At 37.9% G+C, this 14,408-nt stretch overlaps 1 protein-coding gene across 2 annotated transcripts in view; it reads left to right on the forward strand.

The window, feature by feature from the left end:
* LOC129246129 (putative polypeptide N-acetylgalactosaminyltransferase 9) overlaps positions 1-14,408 on the forward strand; it is a 210,733-nt gene that overhangs the window by 171,621 nt on the left and 24,704 nt on the right. For both annotated transcript variants that reach the window (XM_054884690.1, XM_054884691.1), the window contains exons 7-8: positions 1,077-1,295; positions 11,980-12,122. In XM_054884690.1, coding sequence (XP_054740665.1) covers positions 1,077-1,295; positions 11,980-12,122 — 362 coding nt within the window. The remainder of the gene's footprint in view (positions 1-1,076; positions 1,296-11,979; positions 12,123-14,408) is intronic.

Below are 14,408 nucleotides of genomic sequence, written 5' to 3' on the forward strand. Positions count from 1 at the left end.
TTATTAATTTCAAAATTTCTATATGAATTTAAAAATAATTGAAAAAAAAAATAAATTTTGGGGTCAAAAATCTGAAATCTGGCCACGACACAGCGGTGGAAAATCATCTGAAAGCAAAAAGCCAAAAAAAATTCTTAATCTATACATCAATGGCTATTGTCGTACGTGGCGGTTTTTTTTTTCATTTTTTTTTTTGATAAAATGGTGAAGGTTTAAAAAATGTGTTTGTGTTTTTACCCCTTTTTTGTTTTCGAAAGGCTTGAAAAAATATTAATTTTTGGAATTTTTAAAAACGGCTGAGTACGACTGTAGCCAGTATAGGTATGTAAAAAAATTAAAAAAAAAACATTAAATCGGTTCATAAGTCTTCGAGAAATCGAGTCCACCCTTGTTTAGAAAAGTCGTTTTGAGAAAAAAGTGTTTAAAGTTTTCATTGGCGGCGCTCAGTGAGAGCGCTCAGTATTAAGTAGCGATTATGGAAATGATATGTAAAGTATAACTTCGTCAGTTTTCAAGATTTCGAGTTAAAATTTTTTTACATATTTTTGAATATATCTACTTTAAGAAAATGCAAAAAAAGCGATTTTTTTGAAAAATTACAGTGGGTTTTCCCCTTAAAAACTAGGAAAAATGATAAGAATTGATTACTTTTTAATAATAAATAATAAATGTTATGAATTATTTCATTAAAGTTATCATTTCAAATAAAACTCATAGTTCTGTATTCCATTCAGTCATTAATAGGACTTTCAATTAATTTTGAAAATGGTCTAAGTCAATTAGAGCTTTAAAAACAACATTTTCGTTTGAAATCATAACGAATGTAAATTTGCATTAATCAAGACTAGGAAAATTATAAATTAAAATGTCGCATAATAAAAAAATATTTTTTAACTCCTTCAAACGCAATTCATTAAATATCTCGAAGCAAGAAATATATGACTTAGACCACTTTCATAATTATGGACACATTTATCTATACGATTGTAGAATTTCTTTTCCATAATGTTTTATTATAGATTTATTTATTTTTAGAAAACATTTTTTAACAAACTTTTAATTTTTCTCTCTTCCAGAACACCGCTGAGCCCGTCTATTCACCTACCATGGCCGGTGGCCTTTTCTCCATTGATCGTGAGTTCTTCGAACGTCTAGGCACCTATGACTCTGGCTTCGATATTTGGGGTGGAGAGAATTTGGAATTGTCATTCAAGAGCTGGATGTGCGGTGGTAGATTGGAGATTATACCCTGCTCACATGTTGGCCATATATTCCGCAAACGTTCACCGTATAAGGTAAGAAATAGAGAGATACACAGAAAAAGTGTTCGAGGATTATGAAGAAGGAGGAGAGGCCTTGAAGGCCATCTGCAGACTGAAACACAGTGGGAACTGGTATGGCCCTTGTCCGGCATTCGAACACAGAGAAGGCATGGACATCGATCCAACGATTCTCTCCATGCCCCTTGACTCCATGCCATCAAGGGTCGTACTTGAAAAGAGATACAGTGTAGTGCTACCAGAGGCTCAGTTGTGGGGAGACCCAGAAAATGAGCCCGGCAAACACTGTTTTCGCATTTTTACGGATGGCTCCAGGACCGAGCATGGCTCCGGCTCTGGGGTCTACGTGGAATCCAGCGGGACAAAACTGCACTTTGCTCTTGGAATGCATGCATCTGTGTTTCAAGCGGAGGTGTATGCAGTTCAAGAAGCTATGAACTTTGTTGTGGAAAAACGATGGAGAGGCAGATCCATATGTGTCTGCAGCGACAGCCAAGCAGCGCTTATGGCCTTAGACAGCCCTCAAACCACATCAGGGGTAGTGAAGTCCTGTAAATCCAGGCTGAACTATGTCGGCAGACATAATAGCCTGATGCTAACATGGGTCCCGGGACACGTGGGTATCGCGGGTAACGAGACCTCTGACTCCTTAGCTAAGATGGGCTCTGAGGCCAACTTCTTTGGCCCAGAGCCCGCTTTGCCACTCCCCTCTGCGGCCATCACGGCCACGGTTAGCAAATGGGTAACTACTACCCACAAGCGAGCTTGGCAGGCTGAGAGAGGCTGCAGATGGACAAAACTGATGTTACCTGTCATGTCCGATCGACTGTCGCAAACCCTTCTGTCATTAAGCAGAGGGGAGTGCAGACGGCTGGTTGGACTGATGACGGGCCACTTTCTGTGGGCAAAGCACATGGAAAGGTTGGGCATCTCAGACAGTGTACTCTGCCCAGCTTGTGAAGAGGAGGATGAGACGGCGGACCACTTCCTGTGTGTCTGCCCCGCCTTCGCTCGAATCAGGTTTGAGGTCTTTGGCACTGATGTGTTAAGAAGCGACCATCTTGGCTCCTTGGCACCACAAGATTTACTCAGATTTCTTCGGAGATCGGGTAGATTTAAAGAAAATTAAAAGGGAATCCAAGTGTAGTACAATGGACTCAATTAATGTCTGAGTGCTGCACTTGCTAGTTGTTCCGACAAAAAAAAAAAAAAAAAAAAATTAAGAAATTAGAATATCCTTTGCTAGCATCCTCTAAAACATTTAATTTTGTTACAGTCTCATAGTAAGAGAAAGTGATCGTAGTTTAAAGCTTCAGGGTTTTTAGTAACTTTTACAAGTGCTTATTATGAAATTTTTCAATATTTCGCCCAAATAGTAATTCATAATCCTGAAATGGATATATGTCAGCGGCCAAATTCAGTGGGGCGCAGCGCAATAGGTGTTATGCAATGTAATATCCACTGAATACTGAAGAATAACAGCCAGTTAAAAAATGCTATGAAATAACCCAAGAGAAGTAGGCTCTACGAGGCACTGCTGCTCCTGGGTGAGGTTCACCAGTACGTGCACCAACCGTTGAACTCGGCAAACTACTTTTGAAAGATAATTAATCAGTTCGCTTCAAATTCCACTCCCTTGAATACCATAATAGGGGACCAACTATTCACGAAGAACTCGAATTGCCAATCCAGCTCATGTGACTTTGACACAATTGCGTTCCGACTAACATATAAATGGTGCGTACATCCTTTGTTGGGTGTTTTTGGTGCTCCTCCTCCAAATTGTGGTATGCATTGTGCAATTGTGGTAGATGTTGTTTTTCAAATGGTGGAACCTACAGTTTTACGCCACTTAGATTTTTATGAGGAGCCTTTTCATAACAAACTTATACTCGGAGGCTTATCGCAAACCACCAAGGGACGCCCACTGTTAGAAAAAAAAAAACTTCTATCATTTGGTGTTTCATGCCCACAGTAAGAACCTGAGCCCTACCGAGTGGTGGGCATGCAGAAATTCATTCGACTACTGCGCCGAAGCGTTAAACTTCTTACTTTTTATTTCCATACTTATTCCAGATAGTCCGCGACATATTAACTATTCTTCCGATATATGAAAAATCCCAGCCTGGTACTAATCACCGCTTTACATACCCACTGAAACCACTTCTCAACGAAAACAGCCCGTTTCATGGGCTCACCCTTAGATGAACTCGACGAAAATACTTAGTGAAGTTGTTATTCAATGTAATCGCCACCATCTTCAATAAACTACTCCAGCAGGGTCCTCAAGCTCGTACGAGCCAACGCATCCTTAATGATGATGGTATTCCGGTATATTCTTAGGCTTACCTTTAATTTTTATTTCCGATTGGATTGCCGTCCAGGCTTGAAGGTGATCACAAACGAATGATCTGGCAACAGATGGGTAGGGTACGAGTGCTGCGGGGTCAAACCTGAGTTTTCATTGCCGTGTGCTGCGTCTGCTGAAGCACGGTTTCTCTTTCAGCGGGCGTGAAGTTACAGATCGGTGATTCCAGCATCACAACACTTCTCTCTTGCTCCCGATTATCGTTTCATTTGCTTGCTGCACTCTTCATAAATTTTATTCTAATTGCTTGCCAAGGGCGCTACTGCATCTTTCTACAGCTGTAGTTCGGGTAAATAAAGCAAGATGGTCAAGCTAAGTAAACAATTACCCGCCTCTTCTCCTCTCAACTTTGGCTTTGAAATGTAGTATCATTAAAATTTAACTCTGCGCTAGAGCTGTCAATATCTGGAGGTGAAGTTCAAATTTGACAGGCTTACTCGCTTACAGCTCATTAGTTTGCAAGATGGTGGGGACGAGGCATACGAATTAATTCTACTAGCAGTATCTGATATCTTAATGTATATGCGGGGCTGTTATATAAGTAGTTGTTGTTGTGTATAGGTATTGCATTAGTTGCATGTATGCGCTCACTGGCACTCACTTAAACTCCCATCTAATGTAATATGAAAGCTTACGACACATAGGGTTTTCCATTAAGAGCAGGCCGGTGTCGAAGTGGAATAAAACGAGCTGTTCGTGAGGTGTTAATGAATGTTTGTCATTATGTATAGAATATGTCATCGTGCAAATATTCGTACCCATCACGCTTTCGAACGGTAGCAAGAATCCGAGCGCAAAATTTTCAATAACTGCTGTATCAACAGCCTGCGACAAAACGATAGCAGCTCAATATTTGGAACAGTTTTGACTATTTTTCTTCTTTTTTTCATTTTCATTGCTTTTATATTAAAGTACATCTCATGGCGTAACTTGAACGAAATTAGTTCAAATTTGAAACTGTATACAAAAATTTGAAAAATTCCTAATAATTTTCGTCAGAACTCCCATATAATAGAGAAACATTTTGATGCATACCTCAAATAGGAGGAGAAACTCGGCCAAATACCCAACAAAGGAATTCGGGCAACGTTTTCTTTTTGCAAGCTCGGAATAAGTGTTAGTTTCGGTTCCTGTTCTTTACTGGTTTTTTATTTACATTTCAGAAATTATTTTGCACAAAATCTGATATTTGAAAGTGAAAAAGACTATAGAAATGTTGACCTAACTGATAAGATAATGGAGAAATGGAAAAATTTGATTTATATTTTGCACTAAGTCATTTTTTTTGCAGTTGAAGCTTTGTAAGAATCTGACATGGGGGCTTTTCTTTAAAATCACATTTAAAGACCAGCCGACCCCTGACCATTTAATTATAATAGTGAATAAGTTCGTGCGTTTTTTTTTCGAAATTTGAAACTTTATTGACGTAAAATGGTTACAAATTTAATATTCAAAGTATTGTCCATCGCTTACTACTACTTTTTCCCATCTTTCTGGCAATTCACGGATTCCCTTTGTGAAAAATTCGGTCGGTTTTGCCGCAATCCACGAATCGATCCATTTTTTGACTTCATCGTAATTACGGAAGTGCTGGTCAGCCAGGCCATGTTGCATCGATCGGAAGAGATAGTAATCGGATGGCGCAAGGTCTGGACTATACGGCGGGTGGGGTAGGACATCCCATTTGAGCGTTTCTAAGTATGTTTTGACCACTTGTGCAACATGTGGCCGAGCATTGTCATGTTGCAAAATAACTTTGTCGTGTCTATCGGCGTATTGCGGCCGTTTTTCTCGCAGTGCTCGGCTCAAACGCATCAATTGTCGTCGGTAGACATCCCCCGTAATCGTTTCATTCGGTTTCAGTAGCTCATAATACACAACACCCAGCTGGTCCCACCAGATACACAGCATAACCTTCAGGCCATGAATATTCTGCGCCGACGTCGATGTTGAAGCATGGCCAGGGTATCCATACGTTGCCCGACGTTTTGGATTGTCGTAATGGACCCACTTTTCATCGCCAGTCACAATTCGATGCAAAAAACCCTTTCTTTTGTGCCGTTGAAGCAGTTGTTCGCATGCCATAAAACGGCGTTCAACGTCTCTTGGCTTCAATTCATACGGCACCCAATGGCCTACCTTTCGGATCATTCCCATGGCTTTTAAACGTTTGGAAATGGTTGATTGATCAACTCCCAAAGTTTTTGCAACCTCTTCTTGCGTTTGAGCCGGATCTTGATCGAGCAATTCCTCCAATTCGGTATCCATGAACTTTGGCGGCGCACCCTCGCGTTCTTCGTCTTCCAAGCCAAAATCACCACTTTTAAAGCGTGCAAACCACTTCTGGCACGTTCGCTCAGCTAGAGCATGCTCACCATAAACTTCCACCAAGATACGATGACTTTCGGCTGCTTTTTTCTTCATATTAAAATAATGAAGAAGAATTCCCCGCAAAAACACATTATTTGGCACGAAATTCGACATTTTCAAGTGTGGTAAAAATATTGTTGTTTACGCTTCAAATAAAAAACTTATACTGACGTTTGTGCCTTACGACAGTAGCTCTCCAATGAATGTTTGGAAATGTGGATCGATGGAATAATAATCAAGTTACGCCATCTGTTGTAAAACCGCACGAACTTGTTCATAGTCCTATTAGCTTAATTTTTTCCATAAAAGCAATAATTAAATTATTTTAAATATTAAAATTTACTTTTGGTATAAACTTTGCTTACTTTTCTTTAATTCGTTCATGTTTTGAGGTGTTTATTTACGATGCGCAGTTTTAGTTTTAGCGGTTTCAATAGGGTTAAATATAGGTATGAACTTTCCGGAGGTCATTTCAAAATAGCTACATTTTTTTCCTCTAAGTACTTCCTTATTTTTGTGGTGTGGATCATTGTAGCATAAAATTGCTACCAATCCGCCTTCTTCCTTCAGATATTGCAACCTCTTTAAGGGGTTTTAAGTAAACATTGGCGCTTACTTTTCTTTCTAGCTTTAATTTTTAATTTTATAATTTCCCTGCTCCACAAACTATAATACCGACTTCAGCAACCTTAAATGTGGATTTAGTGCACTTATAAATCAGTGATTCTCCCTTATATAGAGAAAATAGGCAACAACGCCAAGGAAAAGAAATATAAAAAATCAGTCGGATTTTTCTAGCAACTTCACACCTTCACTTTATTGTAGTTACTAAAATTTAATGAACTTTGAAACTGCATACCGAAAATTTTTTTAGAAACTTTAATGGATTTATATGATTTTTGTAGACAATAAACTATATTTTTCTAAAAAAAATAATCACCATTTAATATATGAACAAAAAACAGTTTTGAACAAAAGGTTGTTGTACCAGTTTGCCGTGTACAGCATCGAGTGTCTTTTTAGCGGCATGAAGGCTATCGCTAACTATGGCTTTACAACTGAGAATGGCAAACTGTGTTGACATTTCCGTTCGGTAAGGTTCGGCAAAAACAAAAAAAAAGACGCATGTGTAGGTGCGTGACTACCATTTGGAATTCACAGAGAGAACGTAGATTCGAATCTCGGTGAAACACCAAAATTAAGAAAAACAATTTTCTAATAGCGCTCACCCCTCGGCAGGCAATGGTAAACCTCCGAGTGTATTTCTGCCATGAAAAAGCTCCTCATTAAAATATCTGCCGTTCGGAGTCGGCTTGAAACTGTAGGTCCCTCCATTTGTGGAACAACGCAAATAGGAGGAGAAGCTCGGCCAAACACCCAAAAAAAGGGTGTATGCGCCAATTATATATATATATAAGGTTCGGCAAGTCATCATGAATCATTTAACGCCAAAATGAGGCTTCCAAATTGTGAAAAATTAAATATGGAAAAAATAGATCAGTTTGCGCAGTTCATAGAACGAAGTGTTAAGGAAGACGCCGCAATGCCCATTTGTCGTCATTCTTAGCGTGTTCGCCTTTCTCCTACGGCTACGTGGAAAATTTTAAGTAATGCTCTTGGCTTAGGTGCCTATAAAATACAGCTCGTGCAAGAATTGAAGCCAAGTGACTTCGCGTCACATTTTTGCTGATTTGTCTCATTTAGATTTATTATTTAGCTTTATTTGAAAAAGTAGTCAAAAATTGCACTGATCGATTGAATTACATCCTCGTAGATGCGGTGGATATATGCCGGATAGGATATCAAAACACAAAAAAAAAAAAAAAGTGTCATGAAATTATCTACCAGATTATAATAAAAAAATGCTTTCCAATAACATTTCTGTTTTCTGTTATAATTTTAAGTTTTCAAGCTCTAAAAAACACCCTATAATAGTTATGGCTGAATTTAAGCAATAGTCTGGGTTATGTTGACTCTAAAAAAACACCCTTTAGTAGTTATGACTGGTTATAAGTAATATTCTGGGTTATTTTGACTTTGCTGGCCTCTATCGATTTCGATTTATTGGCATAAAGCTGCGTCTTCCAAAAGACCCACCAAAATATTACAATGTGAAAAAATCGCACGATCGCGGCTACCAAATAACGCCACCACCGCGAAAAATAATAGAACCCTTAGCAAAATGCACATCGAAACGTTCACTTTTTTTCAAAAATGACAAAAAAAATATCAAAAAACGTTGATAAAAAAAACACATTTTTTTAAACAAAATGTTTTCAAAAAAGATGTGTAATCTTAAAATATTAGTAGAGAAAAAAGGATATATAAAAATGTGAAAAAGAAGCGAAAATATTTTTTTATGAAACTCTATATCAAAATTTCAATACTGAATAAACCTTTAAATTACTAAATTTTTTCAAAACTTTTGCTGTTTACTTCTTTTTATACTCAAGCCTGCAAATAAACCAATTTTTAGCAAAATTGGAGGCAATGTCTAAAATACTTGAATCTCTTGACATGGAATCGCTCATTTGCACGCGCAGCTCAATGGTGTAACTGGCCATGATGATTTCAAACCACTGGCTGAATAATTAGTAACGACGACTCGTCCCTCTTAGAAAACCCTATAGGTACTAACATAGACGTATATTGCAAGATCCTCTTATACTTGCCATTGTTCATGCGACCCCAGCCGTCATTGTGCAATAAATAAGCAAACCGGCATGCAAAGCAAATATTTGCCTATCATGAAAACACACACACACACACTGTAATGCACACAATCTCACCTGTCTATGAACCAAATCTTGATGACGCACCATTTGTCCGGAAAGCGAGGGTAGCCCCCATAATGTTTAACACCTGACGCACAATAAACGACGGGGATGCAACAGAAAGGGAATAAGTGGAAATGATAAAGTAAGCAGAAGGAAATTGATCCGCATATAAGGAAAAAGGGGGTAAAGTGTAAAATAAACAGAATTGCTGTTGCTACATCAATTATTGTTAACATGAACGGCCAGGCTACCCAGTGGTTTGTAGAGGAAGCGAACACGCATGCAACACAAGCGCAACCCACATCTCTAATAACATTTTCCAGCGTCGCCTTATCCTCTAGTAGAAATAGCAATTAACCATTGCCATTGTAATACTTACATACGAGTATCTGTTTCCACCACCAGCCATCGCATTCTTCAAGCTCAACTCATCCAAAAAAACAAATATACGTCCTTGCCACAACAATCTTCACTGCCGGCATGCCTCCGTACGTACAATTCTTCAAAATGTTGCCACAATGTCTGCACACTTTTGGTTTAAAACAACTTTTCATGATTTTCGCTTTCATTGTTGTTATGTGATTGCGAGCATTCTCCACGCTCATGTTTCAGCAATTATCGTTGCAGTGGTTTACATTGCAGGTAATGGCAGGGGGGCTGCTGATGTTCTTGCTACTCACAACACACAAGAGAAAAACAATGGTTTCCTTAGAGCCAAACATGAAGTTTTTTTTTTTTATATGGAAAAGCTGGGAGTGGATTGTTGAAGTGAAGTTGCTGCAATGATATGAAATGAGTTCGTGTTGTCTAGGAGTAAGCGGTGTGACGGCAGGTAGGTTTAAAATTATTTGAAAACAGCCAGGATACTTACCAACGTTCCAGATAGACCAGCGACAGACCGACATACCCACCGAGCGATCGTCCATCCGGCAGCAGGTAATTAGTGTTTCAATGGCACAACAGCTGAGGCAGTAATTTGGCATTTTATGTGTATATCCTTTACTCGTTTCGTAGCAAATGAAAATTGCAGGCCACTAATGAAACATTCCTGGCATGCAATACTCACTGATGTCTTTTTGAGTACGCATAAAGGGCGCTCCAAAAGCGTATGCAATGAAGTTCACTTAAACCGTTTATGACTTTTGACTCACTGACTATAAAAATAACACCAAAAATATATAGAAATAAAAAATTAAATTATTGGCGCGTACTTCTCTGTTAGGTGGTTGGGTGAGCTCCTCCTCCTATTTGTGGTGTGCGTCTTGATGTTGTTCCACAAATGTAGGAACCTACAGTTTTAAGCCCACTCCGAACGGCAAATGGTTTTTTTATGAAGAGCCTTTTCATGGCAGAAATACACTCGAAGGCGTACCATTGCCTGCCGAGGGGCGATCGCTATTAGAAGCAACTTTTTCTATCATTTTGATGTTTCATGCACGGAAATTCAAACCTACTCACTCCCAATTGGTAGTCACGCTCCAACCGATTCGGCTACGGTGGACGCCGTACAAATATATTCATATCTTAAATACAAGGGATGTAAGCTTCAAGTCTATGATGAATAAATACGATGGTCGTTCGAAAAGTCCTTGGAAAGCTCCTCCTGCTTTGAATAAAATCTTTTCCCTGCCAGCCATTTCTTCAACTTGGCGAAGAAATAGTATTCCGAATGACCCGATGCAGCCAAATTTGGTCAATAGCATACTAAATGCGTTGGATCCCTATTTCCATTAAATTTGCGACCAGAACTACTGAGACGTGAGCTGTTGTGTTGTCGTGACGGAAAAGGAAAATCACTCGACTTCTTCCATTCAAACGAATGCCAAACACAAAGAAATAGACCGATCTGGCGAGAAGATATATGAGCTCTTACGCATAAGACGCGGTGAATGTCGAAGACAAAGGAACTATGAGTTATACAAGCCTAAGAGCGGCATAAAGATAGCGCACTGAGCAAAAATTCGAACCCGTTTAATAGAATATTTAAAAAATATTTTATGTGGTGTCTCTGGTACTTAGTAGCTGACCAAAGTGAAGGCCTTTTCTGCTTTGGAAAAACCAAGCGCACATGGGTTTTGCTTTCCTTGGTGTTTCTAGATGATGCCAATTTTTCTGCAAAAGGTATGGAATGAAGGTTAAAACTTGGTTTCGACGATATTCGCCACAAATACCTAAATTGTTTAAGCTTATATCGGCAATAATACCGACCTTTCAGCACTTATTTAAAAAAAGGCTAAAGCCGTTAGAAAGATTAGCATATAAAGCAGATAAAAAGAAAGATAAAAAAGGATGTTGATAATACGAGTACTGAATTTAGCTTTGCCAATGAACAATTGTTTGACATCTTATTTTGTTCACGTTCTTGTCTTCAATATTAGCTCATGGCGAGCATGGCTTTGTAGCCCCTCTGTAGCTGGCAATTCTATAAGTTATTTGATGAAAATATGTTGTCAGAACTGCACAATCTTTACGAAACTGTTTTGTCCAGTGAATGCATTGGCTTCGGCAAATCATAAAATCTGATTTTTTTACCAATTTTATGATACAATTGGAGCTCACGATATCCATATGAAAACGCAATAATAGAGCAGATGGTACTTTGGTTTCAGCTCCTACGTGAATTAGACCTCGTAAGTGAAAAAGCCAATATGTTCATAAAAAATTCTCATTCAAATGGAGGGCGAAATGTGGACTTTCACAAGGTGAATCCATGGTCCTTGACTGAGTTGCACTATTAGCTACCACAATCACATGCTTGTGGGTTGTGTGTGTTGCTCGCCAATCTCACAAGCTTAATTTGGAATGAATTTTCGTCTCAGTAAAACCACTATTTGGGCAGCAGCCCAATAGGCTGGAAATAGACTTCCAATATTTCTCAACGTCGTTCTGTCGATAGTCAATATATGGAGCGAAATAATAGTAATAATTTAAAAATCAACTTATATTTAGACCCCCCTGTATTGACCCATATACAATATTTACTGTGCATCCTTCACTGCCAACTCATGTTCGTTTTCGTACTTGTAGTTGGAAAGTTGTTGCATTTTTCTTGTTGCTTTCAATTAGTGCTGAGTTTATTCATTTCCTCATTTCCTCGTTTACACATCTTTTCCAATTTTTTGGACTATAAATTAAGAAATTTTTCAATATTATTTTTCCTGTTGTTTGCTTGAAATTTCCGTAGTGGCGTTCCGGTGTTAATGTGCTGAGGAAGAATTCCGTTCGCTTGGCTGAAGTTTGGTTGGATGACTATTCGAAATATTATTATCAACGCATTGGACATAACAAGGGTGATTACGGAGATGTTAGCTCACGCAAAGCGCTCAGGTGAGTAAGAAATTTATTAAACAAAATCATAAAAAATATTTCAAGTTAAGAAGAGAATATGAAAAAGTTCAGATGAAATTAATATTACGAAGGAATTACAGCGTATTTCTAAAGACTTTTTTGAATAGAGCAAAATTTTTTGAGTATTGCGGTTAAATTGACACTTGCTTTCACTCTGTATTCAGTATTGTTTAACATTTTATAATACAATACTTGCTTATAAAGGGTTTCCACGAAGCTTAAAGAGCAGATCACGCTGAACTTAGTTTGGCAGATGGGCCTGATCACTGATGTTTTTTATTTCAATTTTAAACAAAATAGCTTCCTGAAACTTAACTAACTATATAACTGTGGATAAAAGCATATTTCCCCTGAACTCGAACAAGGATTTACACCTCATCTAAGGGCTTAGTACACGCTAGAGTCTCAAAAAGAAATCTCATTGGAAGAATTTGTTACGGAAAAAAGAGGAAAGAAATATAAAATATATTTATAGGTCATTAAGCATTGATAAATGCAGAAATAGTTTTATAACCTAAAAATAAAAACTAAAACAAAAATTGATTTGCTCTGTTGAATGAAGATAGAGTTTCATAACCTAAAAATAAAAAATAAAAAAGAATTTGCTTTGATGAATAAAAAAATAGTTTCATAACTTAAAAATAAAAAAAAAAATTTTAAATAGTTTGCTTTGATTAATAGGGAATGAGTTTCATAACCAAAAATTAAAAATAAATAAATAAAAAAAATTATTTGCTTTGATGAATAAGAATGAGTTTCGTAACCAAAAAAAATAAAAAGAATTTATTTGCTATTATGAATGAAGAAAGAGTTTTATAACCTAAAAATAAAAAAAATGTATTTGCTTTAATGAGTGAAAAAAGAGTTTCTTAACCTAAAAATAAAAAAACAATTTTGTTTTGATGAATGAAGAAAGAGTTTTATAACCTCAAAATAAAAAAAAATTTGTTTTGATGAATTAAGAAAGAGTTTCATAACCTAAAAATAAAAAAAAATTTGTTTTGATGAATGAAGAAAGAGTTTTATAACCTAAAAATGAAAAAAAATATAAAAAAGAAAATATTTCATTTATCCCAAAAGCTCAAGTACGAAGTATGAACATTTTTTTGTATAGTGGATATTTGAAAACAAAAGTATAGTTTTGGTACTAAATTGCGTATTACTAAAGAACACAAAAGGGAAGAGTGGGAACGATACGTTGTAAGACAGGGCGAGCCCATTCACATATACACAGATAGCTTAAAGCTCGAGGATAAAGTGGGCGGAGGTATATATTCCGAACATTTAGGAATCTCTTTCAACTGGCGGCTACCTGCCTATTGCAGTGTTTTTTTTTTCAGACAAAACTGATGTTAAAAAAAAACAAAAATAAATAATTGGCGCGTACACTTCTGTTAGGTGTTTGGCCGAGCTCCTCCTCCTATTTGTGGTGTGCGTCTTGATGTTGTTCCACAAATGGAGGGACCTACAGTTTCAAGCCGACTCCGAACGGCAGATATTTTTATGAGGAGCTATTTCATGGCAGAAATACACTCGGAGGCTTGCCATTGCCTGCCGAGGGGCGACCGCTACTGATGTTACTCGTAATAAATATAGCGTGGCACTAGTACAATCTGATACGATAACTGAAGTGGATACCTACCATATGTTACCAAAGGTGGCCAGGCGGCAATCAAAACCCTCACAAAACAGTAGACACCCGCTAAGGTAGCCATGAAATGTCGCACTTCGCTTAACGGGAGTGCTGAGTAATTTCGCCCAAATGTAAAATGGGTTCTTGGCCATTGCGACATCGAGGAGAACTTTAGAGCAGATGAAGTAGCGGGACTCGGCACCAAACTGCGTGAAATATATAGTAGTGTCAGGGTGGGCACAGTCATGTTAGCTACTTATTTTTGAGAACTTCGGAAGAATAGCAAGCCGACAATTATGGCCGACTCTCAGTAATCAAACGCAAGGAATCTTTGCTGAGCCAAAATAACTGGGCTTATTTGGCACACTGATTTCCTTTATAACAGGCAGCCTATAAAGCAGATACGCTCAGATACATAAGCTGAAGCACGAAGAGACGATTTTGCTCCTTCTGTGGCGTCGTTTTGCCCTATCCACGCAGTTAGGTAAACAATTCTTAAACGAGTTGGAATACTTTAGCACTGTGGGAACTTCTAAAGATTTTGATCAGTTCACATTGGTTTTAGGAGAGATCAAGAAAAGACACTCCATACGGTGTCACGAGCTGTGAGCCAGAGTGTGTCGCATAGTGAA

The sequence above is a fragment of the Anastrepha obliqua genome, chromosome 4, assembly GCF_027943255.1.
Source record: "Anastrepha obliqua isolate idAnaObli1 chromosome 4, idAnaObli1_1.0, whole genome shotgun sequence".
Lineage (NCBI taxonomy): Eukaryota > Metazoa > Arthropoda > Insecta > Diptera > Tephritidae > Anastrepha > Anastrepha obliqua.